The 18,609-nt window shown below is 41.0% G+C and overlaps 1 protein-coding gene across 1 annotated transcript in view; it reads left to right on the forward strand.

Annotated features, from left to right (window-relative positions):
* The window catches only part of LOC308114193 (CUB and sushi domain-containing protein 3-like), a gene marked incomplete at both ends in the record, with an annotated part of 224,717 nt that overhangs the window by 166,493 nt on the left and 39,615 nt on the right, over positions 1–18,609 (forward strand). Inside the window, 8 exons of the mRNA XM_080470880.1 lie at positions 1,221–1,406; positions 2,358–2,552; positions 3,280–3,453; positions 5,093–5,266; positions 6,575–6,748; positions 9,469–9,654; positions 11,755–11,928; positions 16,523–16,705. Of these exons, the coding sequence (XP_080327006.1) occupies positions 1,221–1,406; positions 2,358–2,552; positions 3,280–3,453; positions 5,093–5,266; positions 6,575–6,748; positions 9,469–9,654; positions 11,755–11,928; positions 16,523–16,705 (1,446 nt within the window). The remainder of the gene's footprint in view (positions 1–1,220; positions 1,407–2,357; positions 2,553–3,279; positions 3,454–5,092; positions 5,267–6,574; positions 6,749–9,468; positions 9,655–11,754; positions 11,929–16,522; positions 16,706–18,609) is intronic.

Genomic DNA, 18,609 nt, shown 5'->3' on the forward strand with positions numbered 1-18,609 from the left:
CATAATCATGGAACCATCCCCCTGATTATGATTCATGCTTTAATCCACCTGGGATTTTTTGATTAAGTGCTTCCTGATGTTGGATACAAGAGCACTACTGCATCCAGCCCCTTTGTTGAACTGACAAATATAAATTCTTATGAAGAATGACTGTCAAATCCCTCGACAGGCAATACTGGACAAAGGGTGACAGTACAAGCTGCGGCAAGTTAGAGCTGGCAACCGAGACAATGACAGGGTCAGCATGAAATAGGAGTTTTAGGAATGTATCACCTGCAGATGAAACAACATTAGGACTTGTGTGACAGATTGTCTTGGGTTTCCATGTGCTACGCCAGTGTGGTCGCAATGTGTGACATTGCTGGAATCATATTGCACTCGATACTTGATCTTGTATTCTTGACAGATCTGCAATTCTTGGTACAACTACACCCGTTACAGTATCACTTTGACAAAATAGAAACTTTACTGACCCTCACCAGCATTTTGTCCTGAAGGTTTTAAACTGACGGTGGTGGATTTCCCCTTGTTATGCACAGACAAATGTAATGTATTTCAAACTGCTTCTAGATCTACAGGATCCAGAAGCATTTTATAATAAGATAAATGTTTTTTATCATCCATTTAATATTTCCTGACTACTTCTTGTAAAAATCACTGAAAGAAAGACATGTTAGATAAAGAAAGACGTTTATTACCATTTCAATGTCCTAAGAATATGTAACAAAAAATGCCCCCAAAAAAATTCATCTCATAAAACACTCGCCCATTGCACTATACATTTGATTTTCTTCCTGTTGAGTGGTACTTGGTGTAGTTCGCCTGAGCGAGCAAACACAGTATGTATCGGTTTGAGTTCTGGCTGCAGCTCACTTTGTTTGAATGCTGCTGTTATTAATGTCATTAATTACACCTGCGCTCTCCCTGCTGCGTCATCGTAAAGTGAATGCCATTAATAATAAGGTCTGCTGTCTGATTCTAACAAGTACCAGTGAAGAGCGTTTGCTTGCTGTTCTGTTTTCACTCCCTGAAAATGTGAAACCCGACCGTCAACTCTTGATGACAACACTTCCACGTGTACTTTTTCCTCGCAAAAACGTGACTGCAAAGTAAAGGTTGAAGTGCCTAGCGGGCTTGTGTTTACCAGGCATCAGTCCTGGGAAGGGTCTTGTACAGCACATAAGCATGTGTGTCGACAATGCTCCTCTCTCTGCCTGCAGCTGTGTCATGCGGTGTGCCCAGCGCGCCAGTGAACGGAGGTGTGCTCGCTGCTGATTATTCCGTCGGCACACGGGTGACCTACTTCTGCAACGGTGGCTACCGACTCTCCTCCAAAGAGCTGACGACCACAGTCTGCCAGCCAGACGGCACCTGGAGCAATCACAACAAGATACCCCGATGCATCGGTGAGTACAGGAGGCTGAGGGAGAATGCGAGGGGGCAAAGAGGAGAAAGTGTGATGGGGGAGGAAGAAAGCCACACTCTTCAGCCATGCAGAGTTGAGCGATGACAATAGAAAAGAATTGTATTTTCATGAGGACATCTTCAAACCTTAATAGGATTTATGTAAGGCTTTAATTTGGATAGCTTTCCCCTGTGTTGTGTTACTTCCTCTGAGGCTACTGCATATATAAGAAGCCAAGCCTTGTGAAGGGAGAAATTGAATGATGGTGATGATAGGAGAAAGTCATAGAGATGACACATATTTGTGGTATTTTCAAATTGAACACGGTAAATGTAAGAGTTTCCAAATTCATGAGAGAGCTTCTAGAATATCAAGTAATTTTCACAGCAACAGAAGATGTCATTAAATCTGGACTGCAGTCCGACGGATGCACAAGCTCAAATTTGTCTACCAAAAGCCCTGGGATGGATGGATGAAAGGGAGAATAGTCGTGGAGAGGAAACAGTGGTTGGCACTGACTTAATCGTTGTACTTGCCAGTGCAACTCCTTTGAGTTAGAAAGTCAGTGTAAAGAATGATTGACAACATTGTTTTCATCTGAGACTGATGGTTATTCCCTGCTGCATATGTGTCTCACACTAAATTTGGAAACGATTTGTTTTGAAGCTCATTTGGTTTTTAGAGAGTGCCAATTCATAAATAGCTTGTTTGTGGAAGAACATTTGTAATACGACAACACATGAATTAGCTGCTGAAAACGTTCCTTTGCAGCTCCTTGTATGTTTTTTGTTTTGGTCTCAACAGGCTGTTACTTGTGTTTACAGGCTTTGACTTTGCAGTGTTTGTACAATGGATGAGAGATGAAATTAAAATAACAACTGGTGCATGTCAGTAATCCAAAACTAACATCAGTCACTTCCCACTGAGTCTTTGTTATGTTTTTGCTTTCCAGTAATGACGTGCCCCAGCCTCAGCTCCTTCTCTCTGGACCACGGGAAATGGAGGATAGTGAATGGTTCACACTATGAATATGGAACAAAAATCATTTTCACCTGCAACCCCGGATACTACCGTGTTGGTCCCGCCCACATCCAGTGCCTGGCCAATGGGGTGTGGAGCTGGAGGAACGAGAGACCTCGCTGTAGAAGTGAGTGACTGGTTGGAGCAATATAGAAACGCTTGTTGGTAACACATGTAAATTATTAGGGATTTTTTCGATTCCGATTCCTTTCTGTTTTGCTTGATTGGTGCAATATTCCAAAACGTAAGTAAACATGTAGCATGGAGCCATATTCCACAAAATTCCTGAGTTTCATTTGTGCCTCTGGATGAATAAAATATGAAGTGTTTTGTCATAATTTAGTCAAAATTACAATATCTGTCTTCCCTTAGATTCACTCTATTCATTGGCTGTAACACTGGAGGACTTGAAGTATTCAAGTACTCATTCTTACCTCACTTAACCGGTAGCTCAAAGATTCAATTTTGTGCTCTTAACCCATTCCCATCTCAGCCCAGTTTAAATAGTTTATTGTGTGAAGCAGAAATAAAAGTTTTCCTCCGCTGCCATGGGAACTGCCTTTTGAGTGGGAAAAGAGCTGAATAGCCCGTGTAATGGCAAAATGAGATGCCAGCTCGCATGATGAAATGTGTTGGGACAAAGGCAAACACCATCCTTATCCTCCCCATGAAATAGCACAGGTCACTCCTTTATCGCATTAGGGTCGGTAAGAAGGGTGTAAATGACTGTTCTCTGCCATTGACTCTGAAGATGTAAGTCAACTTCCGCTTTCTCTCTCTCTTTTTCTCTCACTCTCCTGCTACCTTCTCCCTCTCCTTCCTCTCTTTTTCTTATCCTCCTCATCTTGTTGCAGTAATTTCCTGTGGCGATCTTCCCACTCCTCCTAAAGGGAAGAAAATTGGGACTCAAACTACCTTTGGCGCATCAGCCATTTTCAGCTGTAACCTTGGCTATGTTTTAACTGGATCTACTGTTCGAGAGTGTCTCCTTTCTGGCCTTTGGAGTGGGATGGAGACTCAGTGCCTGGGTAAGCAGGGTCTAAAAGTTTGCTTTGACTTTTTAAAGGACGGCTTTGACCTGGGTTAAAAACTACTGCCAGTCTGTTCAGACAAAGTATGAGTTTTTTTTTGTTGCGGTCAACATGCCCAGAATAGAGCCAGATGGGGAGGCAGAGGGTAGCTATAATTGCCTCTGTTGCCTAGCGTGAATGTCCAATGAATGTAAAACATTTAGAGGATGCGTGGCTCTGACATCAGACTTTGTACCTCGAGATGCCACTGAAATATGTCAGACCGTTTCAGACCTTGATGATATCCGGAGGTGCAATTTGTTTTGCAAATATGTGAGCACTTTTTTGGCAAGTACCTGCAGTGGATTAAAGCAGGGCTCCATACAGCAAATCCTTTAAGTCAGTGCGATTTGGTGTTTGTGAAATGTTAATTTTGTGAGAAAGCAGATGTAGAGCCGCAGCTTCCCTGAAACCCTGAAACACTTGCCAAGCTGTAACCACTCCATTTGGACTGTTGTGAAGGATATATAAACAAGAAATTGTGCAATAGCTTAGCTTACCATAGCTCATCACAGCTCTGTACTGTGGAAGAAAATGAGACATACGTAATTACTTGAGGTGCATTCAAACCCACGCAGCAGCAGAATGTGAAGGTTTTCTTGGCAGATGCATTAGTCCATTTCTCAACTGCGTGCCACCACCACTCAGAGCCCTGCTCACGATTGGTTCGGTTCATTAAAAAAAAAAATGCACCCATCGCTTATTTAGTGATATGAATGACGGGGTTAACCTAGACTGGGACCTCTTGGTATAGTCGCCTACTTCAGCATTATCTTCACCAAATCTGGCTGCTCTCAACTTGAGTGTGATAATAAAATGCTCGGCTGCGTTTCTGGGTGCAGGAGTGAATTAGGGAAATCAGACTCGCAGTCAGTGGCAATTTCCCAGGTTTTAAGTGGCAGTGGAAATCTCAGCAAGATTCCTCCTCTCTGAGAAGGGATTTATTGTAGCTGAAAGTAATACGATTATGTGCAGGAGCATATTGCACAGGTTTTGAGGACTTTCACATGCGTTGCCCTGTCTGCCGTAGATGGAAAAAAAGGGAACTTATCGCTGCAAGTGAAGCTGCGGCCAGTATGAATTTTGAAGGAATAGTTCAGAAATAATGAGCTGAAAAATGCTTTTCCAAATCCAATATGTTTCATGAATACACTAACTGATTTTGCTTGCCCTCATTATAGTTCCAAGACCTTTTAAAACACCAGTTTCCTCATTTCTTTTCGTAATACTGTTGTCAAAATGCAAAGTTATTCAAACATGATATCACAATCAAAATTGTGTTTCTCCCCCTGCAAACATCAGCCATTACTTCAGTGGTACCCACCGCACACCATTTCTCCCAAATGATAGGCCGTAGAAGCAAAACCTTCCGCCACATGAATGATTGATTAATTTATTGTGATTTGTATTTTCCAGTGTGATGCTTCAAGAGATTTACCAGCCATATGATGTACTGTTTCTCATCATAAAAATTCTGTCACCAAATTAAAAATTGTTTATCTGTGAAGAATCTATAAACATTACCCAAAAAGAACCCTCATTGTGTTTTTGTTTTTGTTTTCCTTTTCTTTTTTTTTTCGCCCCCACTGTTTCACAGCTGGCCACTGTGGCGTTCCTGAGCAGATTGTGAACGGACAGGTCATTGGAGAGAACTTTGGTTACAGAGACACGGTGGTTTATCAGTGCAACCCAGGATTCAGGCTCATTGGATCCTCAGTGCGGATCTGTCAGCAGGACCATAACTGGTCTGGAGCGCTCCCAGTTTGTATCCGTGAGTACTTAAACGCCACTTCTCACCTTTTAATTCTCCACAAGTAGATTGAGGAGTGTGTGCGCATATGTGCTTATGGCTTCTTTTTTTTTTCTTTTCGGGGGGGGGGGGGGGGGTGGGTTAGTGATAAGAGAAACTTTGTGGCTCTCTGGAAAAAAAATGAGAGCTGAGTTCAATTTGACATTGAGTCACTCAATACAAAAGGGATTTGCATGGTTGCATGTTTATGTGATAACCAAGGAGAAGTGTTTCAAAATATGCCACAATAGTATTATCAAAATATGCCGGAATAAATTAAGCTGTTTTCAGAATTCTGTCAATAAAAATGTGTTTAAATTCCTTTGGTTCAATGGCAGATCAGCTTGGATTCAGCAGAGAGCTTTAGGGTATTGGGGGGGAGGGAATCAGGAGAAACCTGGGGGTTAGAGTGATGCCTTTTCTCAGCAGGACATTTTCCCATTAATTCCTGAGAAGGAGTCCTTATTAAATGAAATAACTGGTGGATTAAACTGAATAACTTCACTTTACATTTTATTTCTGGAAATGTTGTAGGTGTAAAGGAAATGAATTAACATCGTACAAAATTCTCAAAAACTATGTGTAACAACAGCAGCAGACTACGTCTATGTCTACGTCTATGTCTACGTCTATGTCTATGTCTATGTCTATGTCTATGTCTCTGTAGATATAAGACTTGCCAAATGGTTCAAATGAAAGACGTCTCACGAGCACAAAATAATTATGCTTTTCTTGCCGATGGAGATCATCAGCTCTTTATATCATATCTTTTAATGTGGAAAACATCCAAAAATCACGCAAACAACTACAAACCTACAGACTGCAAACCTGCCAAGTCAGAGTTGGTGATTCTGGGAGAGCACAATGTGGTTAAAACTTTGTGAGAAGGGGCTCATTGCTGCATACTTTCAGGAATGCCTGCTTTAGTCTGATAAACTCTAAAATCATCCAGGAGTCGATACTTGTCCTTGTAATGTGATTTGCAATCTCCTCTTCACCTATTGATGCTCCTAAAAGTGCTGTTTACTCTTTTCCAGTTAAGCCCATGTCTTGAGTATTAATTTCCTATTGTCCTTTGAGGTTAATTATATGATAATGACTTTCCTATGAAAGTAGTCACTGTATGTGACCCCAATCATTGTTATTGATATTCCCCTCTCTACAAATTCTCCATGTTCCTCAACGCCTCTTATTTTCTCTTTGCATCCCCTCCTGCTGCCTTTTCATGCTCCCTCCTCTCTGCTGCCTCGTGCTGTTGTGACACACCTGGTTGACATGTGTCGACTTCAGCCATCACATGCGGCCACCCCGGTAGCCCTATCTATGGCCGCACCGTAGGCGATGGCTTCAACTACAATGACGTGGTGCGCTTCTCATGCAACAAAGGCTACACCCTGGAAGGACCTTCCACAGCTCAGTGCCAAGCCAGCCGTCAGTGGAGCCAGCAGCCACCAACATGCAGAGGTAAGGTCCAGTGACAAGCACCTGCAGACTGAATAAATATCTGTCATTTTGAGCAAAGTAAAGTTTCCGAAGGATGCAAATGTACCTTGACAGTCGATCTCAGCTGCCTGTGCTGTGTTTACCAAGGCTTCTGACCAGAGACGTTTCCTCTGGAGTCAGATCAAATAACAATCAAAAGTAAACATTTTGAACCGGAAGATGCACACACATGCATATGCATCATTTCCAGTTGTGAGGATCCTTTTTTGAAAAGTGGTTCTACAACGAGAGGCTTTTCTTTTTTTTTTTCCCTTTTTTTCTTTCTCCCTGACGACAGCCACTTTCATCTAATACTGCTTCGGTGAATCAGGCTGGTCATAAATGGATCACGTTGCTGCCAGCAAGCATAAATAGAATCCAGCGCGTGCGTTGGAACAGAATGAGATAGCTTTTTCAGGTGCTTTGCGATTATTCGGGGATCTGTAGCTAGGATGACCACAAGAATTCAGCAGCCAGCAGATGTATCATGATCATTCAGGTATCAGCAGCCAGTGAATGCCAGCTTGCAAAAACAAATAAGCAGATTGGATTGAGGAGCATCGAACCTCAATTGATTCCAGTGAAAGAAAGCCACTACCTGCTTCTGGTGCTCAGATTTGAGCATGAGGCAGCAACATCTGGAGCCTTGGCCTCAGAGCAAGAGAAGAGAAACAACAATAATGAGCTTACAGCAAGATGTATAGAAAGGAAGGAGCGAGTGGGGAATTGTTTCGACAATTTTACTGCCAGCTTGTACCAATGTGCTGGAGGGAGAACTTACTTTCAAGGCAAGAATGCATTCAGTGAATAGATTCTCACTGTGTGTGTCAGATGATGGCTGTTTTTTTAGTTTTGACCAGTTGTGGTTTGCACAGGTTCAACTCATTAGCAATACCTTCACCACCAGCACTCCGATGATAGCGTAAAAAAAACAGTTTTATATTCTTCTAGCTAGAGATGGATATTTGAAGCTGATGTCCTAAATTTAAAGTAGGCCAGCACTGAAAGCTAAGAACTGTTTTCAAAATTCTATTTGAAGAAGGTAACATCTTCAAAACCATTATTAAAATGTTGAATTAAACAAATGAAATTGAATCATCTCCAGTCTGGCTTTAATTGGTCTGCTACCTCTGGATCTGATAGTCCAAAGCTAGATTTGCCAGACTTTTCCCATTAATAATATCTTTCCACCTGGCGTATGTTTCACTGGCACTTAAATACAAAGAGATACCGTTTTCATTAGTGTGAATAACACCTCAGAGACAGACCTGGTGAAAGATCAAAAGAGTGAAATCACATTAAACTGCCATGACTCCCTTTGTCAAAATATGTCTGTTTGGTCCCACTTAAATTTTCTCACATTAAGCCAACTTTGTCACACATTTGCATTATTGATTTAATTTCATGTTGCTGTGAACTTAATTTCACCCTCTTGTGCGTTGCAGCTGAGCGAACCACACAGTGAGCAGTGTGCATCTGGAACCGCACTGCTCCTAAAATGGATGCTCATGAATTTGTGCCTTTGGTGTTCAGAACACAGGATTGAGTGATATCATTATTATTGACAAAGCTTAATATAGCCTTTACCTACTTGCCCCCCATTTGGGAAAAAGAAAAATCTTTAAAACCCACTGATGAGGTCATGTCAACTCTTCTATTATTAACTCTGAAGCTGACAGATAGCTTTTATGCAAATTGAGCTCCAACCAAAATAAAGAGATGGCACAGATTCCAAGAGAGATCCCAAAACAATATGATTTGATGAAGTAAATCAGGCTTCCACAATTGTTAGAATTACATGCTTGGATATTTTAATAATTCCTGTCCAAACATGTTGATGTATACACTACATGGGCTTTCAGTTTATATCCCATATGTAAATTCAAAAAAAAAAAAAGGGGGAACACGTCAATGCCAAGACAAAACCTTGATCGTACAACTGGAATATTATAATCTCATTAAAGATACCTCTTTGTTGTATTTCATCTCTCGAGCCTCCGTTGTACATTGTACACATTTTAATGCCACAACAACGACGTGACCAGAGGTCGTCAGTTTACGTGAGCTTGGCGTGAAAACGTGGCCAGGAACTACATTTTCCACTTTGGCTTGAGTCAAAGTTAATGTCTTGTGAGATGCATCACAAATGAATTTGTTTTGTACTTGAAAGCCATAATTAATTGATGTTTATGAAAAGTGGGCCGTGTCGGTGGCTCTAATCGGAAGGTGTCTACTCTGACGTGTCGGAGCTGTAGAAATGAAACACGAGCAGTTAAAGAAAAATGCTGCTGCTTATGACCACAATTGGCAGATGCAACGAAACGTAAGACGGCAAGTCAGTGAAGAAAATTTGCTCATAGTGATCATTTATATTTCTGTGAGAAAAGTTGATGTGGCTCCATAACACACTTCTGTTAAAAAAAAGAACCCATGAATAGATGTTTAAGCACTCATGGCAACAAGGATAATGGCTAAGGGCAAGAGGCCTTTTTTTTCTTCTTTTTTTTAACATTTAGTTGAATAGTTAAATAAATTTGAAGTTCTCACAGCAATTTGCTTGAAAATATGTGGGCTGAATTATCCTTGCAGCAATGAAAAATTAATTGCTATCAGTTCACAGCTCTCTTTATTCTTTTGTCATGATCTAAATGTTTGAGGAATTAATGACGCTGCAACTGTCTTTTCGTTGTCTTTTAACACAGTGGTTAACTGCACTGACCCAGGAATCCCTGCTAACTCTATCCGGGAGAGTAAGATTGAACATGGCAATTTCACATTCGGCAGCGTGGTCTTCTACGACTGCAACCCCGGATATTACCTGTTTGGCTCTTCGGTGCTGACCTGCCAGCCTGTGGGCCACTGGGACAAACCTCTACCAGAATGCATTGGTACGTATGGTTTCTTCATACCTTGAAAATCAAATGAAAACTGTGTAAATATTTGTGTCATGTAATTAAGGATGTTTTAGAATTTATGGATTCTGTGCATTTGCTTCACCAGTATTCTGTGTTGTGTGTTTTACCTTAAAGTCACATTAAGGTCAAACACTGGAGCAGAGACTCGGGGGGGGGGGGGGAATTTTGAAAATATGTCTCATTCTTAGACAAGTATCCCGAATCATGTTGTTTTCCTCCAGACTTTTAATGGTACAACTTGCTAAATACGATCACTGACAGCATCTGTGCAGGGCGGGATGCCCCGGTGGGTTATGTTTATGTTGCACTATTGAACTGTTGTTAGGACCTGTTGTTCAGTACATAGCTAATGTCTCCTAAAACCTAAACATTCTACATTACAACAAGTATCCATGAACTGCAGGGGTTGTCTAAGGTGCTATTGTGGCTCTGGAACACCTGGTTGAAAGTAAACCTCTATGTTTTTGCACACAGACTGGCAAACATTTCTTTTCATGGTAGAGAGATGACGCACTCCGTTCACTTCATCAAACGGAACAGTAATTAAAGTGATCCACAGGAGTATCTGTCACAAATGTTTATTTGCTGCTCCAGGCATCACTGACTCACTGTTAGGAAATTAACTTTGCAATATTACAGAAACTTATTTTGCATTATGGCTCTAAGCTTAGTAAGCACAGCGTTGTATAAATATACTTGAAGGTCAAACAAAGACTGAGACTAGAGGATTCAATGTACTAAACTTAGCCTGAAAGAATGCCGTTACACATTTTATCATGATCATATCTCAGGTTTTTTTTTTTTTTTTGTCTTCAAGCTCTGTATACTCATGCTACAATAAACAGTGTAGTCTCAGCATTAACTTGAGTGCTTTAGTGTTGACTGTTGAGCAAACAGACATTTTAGCTCAAGTACCCGGTTGCAATCATTCAGAGGTAAGTGGATACTTGGTTACTAACTGTTGGGCAGCTGTGTCAACATTAGTTTGAGGACAAAAGCTGGCACGCAGCTCATGGTTGACAGTTAGCATACAGACGAATGGGAAGAAGACTGTTGGAATGATGGCAAATATCTCGAGTTGTGGAACAAAGTTTTGCGGATGGAAAAAAAAACAAACTAAGATGAACTTCAGTCAAATAATAGAACGGGGTGGTAAATGAATGGCTGTCAGTAAAACTGGCACACTAGCATTTATTGACTGATCCATTGATTTCACTGCTCACCGAAGCGGCAGTATAAATGCAGAGGTCTACACGAGCCTTCTGTGTGCTCAGATTCACCCGAATGTGTCGAAACTCATTGAACAAAATCGCGTCATTCAGAATGACTATGATCCTTGAAAAAATTCTCCATAGGAACCAGATGGCATTTATGGTGACGCCATCACAGATTCAGTCAGTCACATGATCTGATGGATTGCACTACACGCTCTAGATGAAATTCAGAACCAAAATGCAGGAAGATATCCAACAACCTTGATAATGTTGGACTTCAAGGTGTATCTGTCACACTGCTCTTTCAGCCCTCAACCTTTACCACTTTAGTATCCTTAAAGAACTTTTCCTCTCTTTTCTTTCAGTATTAATGTAAACTGCTCACATTGAAGCTGAGTCTTGGCACTTTAATGAAATACCCATTGTGTTATTTTTACCAAATACTTACGGAAGAAAAAAATCTAATCAAATTGCCTTTTTATCAAAAGTGATGGTAAAAGAAATTGGAGCAGTTCTGAGCAAGCCAACAGATTTCTGTTAAACATATGAAGACACATAATCAGCTTAAGTCGCTCTTTCCACACAAGCTCGTAGATTCAAAGTTCACATCAGTGCAGTGGACTGGTAGCTGCTTCTGACAGGGCTTAATTTGTTTTAGCAATAGTGCATAGAGTTTGCATGCGAGTTGTAGAGCTAATTTAGGGAGAGAAAAAAGAGTTTTATTTTTTTCAAAATACATCATACTTTAAATGACTTTTTCTGTCTGCACCAGTAGGAATATGATGGTCTTCCGTACTGAATCACTCAACAGTACATACAACAAGTCCCTCATGATATTCTCTGTATTGTTATTATGCAGAGATGGACTGCGGGAACCCAGGTACACCTCCCCATGGAGTCTTGAGAGGGGACAAGTTCACGTTTGGCTCAACTGTGCGCTACTCGTGCCTTGGAGAACGGCAGCTCGTAGGGGACTCTTCTCTCACCTGTCAGCTGAACGGACACTGGAGTGGTCCCCTGCCCCACTGCTCAGGTACACAAATGCACAATCTCACCCACACGCGCTCCAGCCCTCAATCAAACTGTTAGAACTCTACTTCCCTTTGTGACTGTCTTTTGGTAATATATTCAACTCTATCTGATTTGATCTTTACTTTTTACACAGACACTGTAAATAAAACCACAGGCTTGGACTTAAGTTATTTCCCATGAATTAAAGAAAATAGTCACAAAGTTGCATTTACTTTTAGATATTCATCACTGAGAATACTGCCATCCCCCTGACAGTGAATTAAATAGAAAATTGCTTTGGGTGATTTTATTTTAAATTCAACACAAACAACTTTGTAATATTTTCATTATTCCAGAGAAAATACACAGTAAGCCTTTGTCATGGGGACATTTCTGTTGCGGTAGGTTGTTCCACTGGAAGTCATTTACAGTGTCTGGTTTTTGGAGATGAACAAAGAGTCGAGTCTCCAAAGAGACAGATTGCTGTTAAATTGGTTAAATGTCATCTCTCGATGCTACTAGCAGGGCAAATGGAACTCCATTCATCTTTTTTATGTTGGATTGTCAGAAACATTTACAGAAATATCCAAACTCGTGTGAGTTAAACCAAAGCTTGGTAACACAATAAGTAAGTCAGCAGAGTATCCAAAGGTTCACAAACACCACACTGCATCAGCGTAGGCCCTGGTGCTGATGAGATATTTGGTAGAAAACTGAGCCAGTTTAAATCTCACAATCAAGGAGCCTGAGGAGGTATTTTAGTTTTGTGTGTGTTTATTTTGCATTTGATTTTTCACTTTTTACATAAGTACTCCCGTCTTCATAATTTGACATATCTGTAATGGATGAATGTTAGAAAAAGTGCACTCGTGTTGAAGCAGTGCCAAACCATGGAGAAATGATGCCAAACGCATCACTTGATTCAGTAAAAGCGAAATGTGATTTAATGTCTCAGCCAAACAATGTGCAGAAGCAAATGTTATTTCCCAATCAGCTTAGTTTGAAAAATTACCCCTGACATAACCTAAAAGCGGGCTCTCGCGGATACAAGTTGCACTTTCCAGGTCCTGTTTTCAGCACATTTAGTTCCAGACTTTTCTCTCGACATTTTCTGAAAACAGGAGGAAAAAGTGTCTTATAGTGTATGTCTGCAGAACAACAAACTTTCCCCCCTTAATCCCCTATGTGCACTTCCTTCCCATCACACTTAAGCATTCCTGACCATTTAAGTGGATCCTTTTTACTGAATGTTCACTCAGTTTGTTCAGCTCACTGACCCAAACGTAATGTTTGTAAGCAGACTTGTATGACAGTTATTTTTTTCCTTCCTCTTCAAAAAGGGAGTCTCTGCTCACCTTCAGTATTTAGTATTTACTGAGAGAGTTGCAAAAGCAGGAAGTAAGATTCCTTCGATGGGAAGGAGAGGCACATCGTCTGAGGCTTCAATCTATCTTCCTCTGGTTTCTGTTCCGAGTTTTAAAAAGATGGTGCAATGGATGCAGAAATGTGCTGCGAACCGTCTTGTTGTTTGAGCCTGAATAATAATGTTTGTGCAACATAATAACCCCATTATCGCTGAAGACTCTATTAAAGCATGTAATTTTAATGTAGTTGGTCAGAAAGAAAAAAAAAAAGCATCACAAGTTTATATTTCCTCATCATCAACAAGGTTTTAAAGGCAATTTGCAATCTGTTATTTAGATGATTTGATCAGCTCCCTGCTGCTATGACAAATGAGCCTCTCAAAAAGCGATGATTTGTAATTTTGCATTATATTTTCTTCCATCATTCACTCGGAGCTGCTTGTAACCAACACAAGCCCTATTGCCTCCGTTTTGTTTGAGTAAATCTTGTTAATTTATACAACTCCATTGAAGGGAGAGAAAAAAAAATCCCATTTAATACCAGAATAGATTTAGTACATTTAATTTAAATTTTCCCAATCAGCATCAACTCATCCCTGAAAAAGTATGATAAGTAAAGCCAACAAGATTCTGTTCCCAAACATTCTAATTGTCAGAGCCGTTGCTGTTTTGAGACTAAATCGTGGAGAAATGTATGTCGCAGAATAACAGTCCTGGGTCAGGGACCACATGATTTAATCATAATAAATAATGATGTAACTCACCAAGCAAAGGGAAATTGATGTGCTGAAGTTGAGTATAAACATAAGTTTATGGTATGAATTTTGATTACAAACAGTCCAACTACAAAGTCTAACCCAAAAGCATTTTGTACTGACACAACAGTTTTCCCCCAAGAGATACTTTCAGCAAAGCTATTTTTGATTTATTTCAACACTAAAAGTCAAGTCACACAGGATTACTGCATCACGGTTTATAATTACCTATGAAATCAGCACCCTTTATTAGAAAGACTGCACTATTGTAGATCACGTGTTCATCACTAAGAGGCTTGATGGATTTAGGCAGTAAACATCTGTTACAGCTGCAGCAGAAACTACAGCCACAACACAGCTGGAACTACTTTTTTTTTTCACAGAAACTGAAGATGTGCTGCTGCTTAGATTAGTGCAAGCGAGCATTTCAACACCTAGTTAGCACTGACACATTGAGAAGTAAAAAGAAGGAAAAAAAGAAAACCTTCCACAAGTGATGCAATAAGTACCCCAGTCTTAGTAAGATGAAATGATCTGTGTGGAAAGTGCTAATTATGTTCAAACGTCTATTTTCAATAATTCACTTATCATGTTTTTTTTTAACTTATTTGAATTTTTTTCATCTTTCAGCAATTGTGATGTTTATATGCTGAAATAGGTTTCTGCGTAGTCTTCTGACAGCTTTATCTGCAGTTATGAAAAAGACACATTGTAATTCTCAGTGTCCGTTCATCACCAGTAGCAACAAAATCATTTGGACTAGGAATTCCTTAGAAGCCTGTCCCAGTGTCGGCGAGCGGTTCTCATCCATGCATCCATCCATGCATCTATCCTTCCTCTCATCTGTCTCCCCTTGTTAATTAGTAAGACAGGGCTTAAAAACTGCTTGCCAAGCCATTCCCCCTTTGTCCTCATCTGTTGCATGGCTGAGTTGAGGTCCTTATTATTTTCTCACAAAGGAATCCTGGTGAACGGACATTAACTCAGAGTCAAACTAAATCCACGGCCATCCCAATTAGCAAAATTATGGTTTTCACAGTGCATGCAGAGTCGAGCTCCCTCACCTAACCAAAGGAGACTAATGAAGTACCGAAAGCTGCCCTCAGACCTACGCGAACACAAATGCGCAAAGCCGCTAAATTTTATGCATATTAAGCTTGCAAATGTTGATGTGCATGCAAGTACATCACACACAATCACGTGTGTCAAATTCACTTTTTATGCACAGTACATTCACGTGTGTACACTCATGAATTGCTGACCACGTCCATGCGCAAGCTTATCGTCTCCAGCTGTGAGCCCTTGACCAGACAGATGCAGTTTGTGCACATACAGTATGAGCAGTGGGATGTGTGTTGAAGATATGAGCTTCGTGTTTGTGCAGCAAGGCTTTGTCAACAAGTCCAGTATTACTGCAGCTGTTTGCGGCTCTGTACACAGAGAGCAGACGCAAGCACAGAGGGAATGATGCAAAGGGTGTGTGCATAGCTCAAGAAACAGCATCTTAAACCAATCCAGTAAAGCTAGAGTATCCCATACAGAGGGTATCTCTGTTGATGGATTCATTAGAATGCGTACATTTTCGTGAATCTGTCTGTGATAGTCTTTCTTCCGAGGACTTTTTTTTTTTTTTTTTTTCCCCCATTTCGTTCTGCCACTAGTTTCATTTCTGTGAGGAAGAAAGCAGCAGCAGCAACAACTGTGGAAGGGGTGGCTGGTGTTATGTGCTTTTTTCCATTTGCTCAGAGGATGTCCCAGGTGAATACAAAACCACCCCACTGCACCCCATAGACTCCATTCTGGCATACACCCACCACTCGGCTTGGCTCACTGTTCAGCACATCATAAAATCTTCAGTAGTGATGGCACTGCCCTGATTCTATACCTGTCAACGCTCTCATTTCCTATGGCTCAGAAGGCGAACATGTCCTATTTCTTTCACCCACTGGGGACAATGCAAATAGGAACGTGGAGATAATTAACAAGAGACATTGTGTCTTTCATCTAATTGTCCTCATAGTCATGCATGGCAGGTAGTGCAAGGTAGTTACACTGAATTATTCTTCCAAAGGAGAAAACACAATAGAGATAATTCAGGATTATGAAATTGCATTTAGCTGCAGAGGTCAAATTACATTCATCATTTCTCATAACCACAGTTGGTTGCCTTTTAATGCTGGCGCTGCTGTTTTTATGGACAGAAAGCTCCCGGTGTCAAAGCAGTGAAAAGTGTTGGTCCTCGAGGTTGTTGGCACGGCGACAACTGCTCATTGGTGCATTGTGTTGTTATTTTTTTAAAGCATCTTTCCGGAGGACTTAAAAGTTGTCCACTTTTAGTCTAAGCTCTCCCTATATTGTCCGTTTGCTTGACAAATAATAACATTGTGCTGTAACTCACTGCCATACTAACCCAAAAAGATCAATGTGCTGATGTGCACCGACACTTGAAGTGGATGGTTTCCTCTGTGTTTTCATTGCTCCGTGTCTGGCTCTGCAGGGGACTCAACGGGCACCTGTGGGGATCCTGGCACACCTGCCCATGCCAGCAGGGAGGCAGGAAACTTCAAGGTTCGCAGCAAGGTGCGCTTCACCTGTGCAGTGGGACATACGCTGTACGGCTCCGCGGAGAGGATCTGCTTCCCCAACGGGACCTGGTCTGGCAAGCAGCCATTCTGCAAACGTAAGGAAATCTTTGAAATATTTATGTCGTATTAGTGTCAAGCACTTGAAGAAAGAGCAGATAGGAGTCACGCTGAGATGTAACACACATATTTTCTCACGCACAAGCGCACATTTGTGGGCTGAGATTACACCGGGTTCAGTATTGAATCTCAATAGTTTTTGTGTTCTGACTAGATTTAGAATTTGAACTTCAACCTTTAAACTATCAAAATTCTTTGTACTGTTTTTGTATTATGTGATTTATTACTCACAAATGAAAATAGTTGTAGTCTCAAAAAACAAGTCTAATGTCATCAGTCTGGGACTTAGAAAACTGCATCACTGGGGAGGGAACCAGTGTTTTTGAGACAACCTAAAAACAAGATGTTAGAATATTTTTTCTTTGCCGTTAAATCTAAAAAAAATGTACAGGCAAGACACTGAACACCAAATTGCTCCAAATGAATGGATTGAGCATTTTGCAGAGCAGCTGTCACTGTTGGTGTGTGAGTGTGTGTGTGTGAATGAATGAATGTGTCTAACAACGTAACAATCTTTCTGGGCTGCCTAAGCAGTGGAAAACTGCAGTATAAGTGAAAGCCATTTACCATATCACTTCCAGAAACTACTGATGATGCATAGGTTTCACTTTGTATTCTCCACACAATCATTGTTTCCAAAGAAAATCTTACACAACTTGCATTGGCTTCGTCCTCCGAACAATGGAAATGGTACTCAGCCATATTTGATGCACACGTAATAGTGTGTGTAACATATTGACTGCATTCTGCAACATACACAAATTATTGCGAAAGCTTATAAACGCAGTGTTGCACCAGATGGATAAATATCTCCCTGCTGCAGTCTGGTTTTTTTCTGTTCAGCACATGGTGCTGTGACTCGCTTCCAGACTGCAACCAAAAAATTCATTAATTCTAGACACCTAAAGCCAAGTTCTTTTTGGATTGTGATAAATGAATCATTGTGGATTTCGAAGATATTAGTTCATGGAACGCCAGCTCTACATCTTGCATAAATTACCCCCAGGGGTCAACCGGATATTGAGGCAAATGTTTGACTGCTTCTCCTCTCCTCCGCTTACTGTCCGCCAGCTTGGAACACCGCCAGTGTCATTTTTAATATAATAGGCCAATGCACAGGCTCTCCAAACTACTCCCTTTGAATGTGCCTTTCATTGTATGTGTGCCTTGTTTCCTTTTTTTTCTTTTTTCGGTTGCCATTAATTTCCCCTAATGTTCGCCCTTTTTTTCCTTTCTTCTCTTCTGATTTCTCTTAATCTTGTTGCCTTGCCGCCTCTCTGCCCTGTCCACGGTCTCCATCCATCCCTCCTCTGTCTCCTACCCTCTGTGTTGTTCAGCCTTTGCCTGCTTCTCTCCATTTTTGTTTTTTTTAGCTCCACATCTCTCTTCCACTAGCTTTTTATCTCAACATCTCCCAGCTGAACCCCTGATTTAAAGATTGTTTTAAACATCCCTCCACCTCAGTAGGGATGAGGCGAGAATTCACCAGGGCCCAAATGAGTTTCAGTCCTGTCTGTTTGTGATCTAAAGCCCTGTCTAGTGTGAAAGCCGATCCATCCATTATCAACAGGCTTTTACAGTCTCTGGAAAACAGTCGCTGTGGATATTCAGCCTAATATCCATCTCACAATACCATCAGGATCTGTTTTGTGTGTCTGCCATCATATCTGCCTTGAATTATTAAAAGAGGTAACCACACACGCTCACGTACTTTATTTTTGGGAAATGCACACAGGGACGTAGTGTGTGTGGGTGTGTACGATTTCTGAGGTGGTTCCTTTCTCTGTGTGTGTGTGCAGTCACAGTACAGTATTGTGGGACTGAGACTGACTGGCTGTTTGCACCCTGATGAGCTTGTGTGTCTGCTCATGTGGTAATTGAG

The sequence above is a fragment of the Lipophrys pholis genome (genome assembly GCF_963383615.2).
Source record: "Lipophrys pholis genome assembly, chromosome: 9".
Taxonomy (NCBI): Eukaryota; Metazoa; Chordata; class Actinopteri; order Blenniiformes; family Blenniidae; genus Lipophrys; species Lipophrys pholis.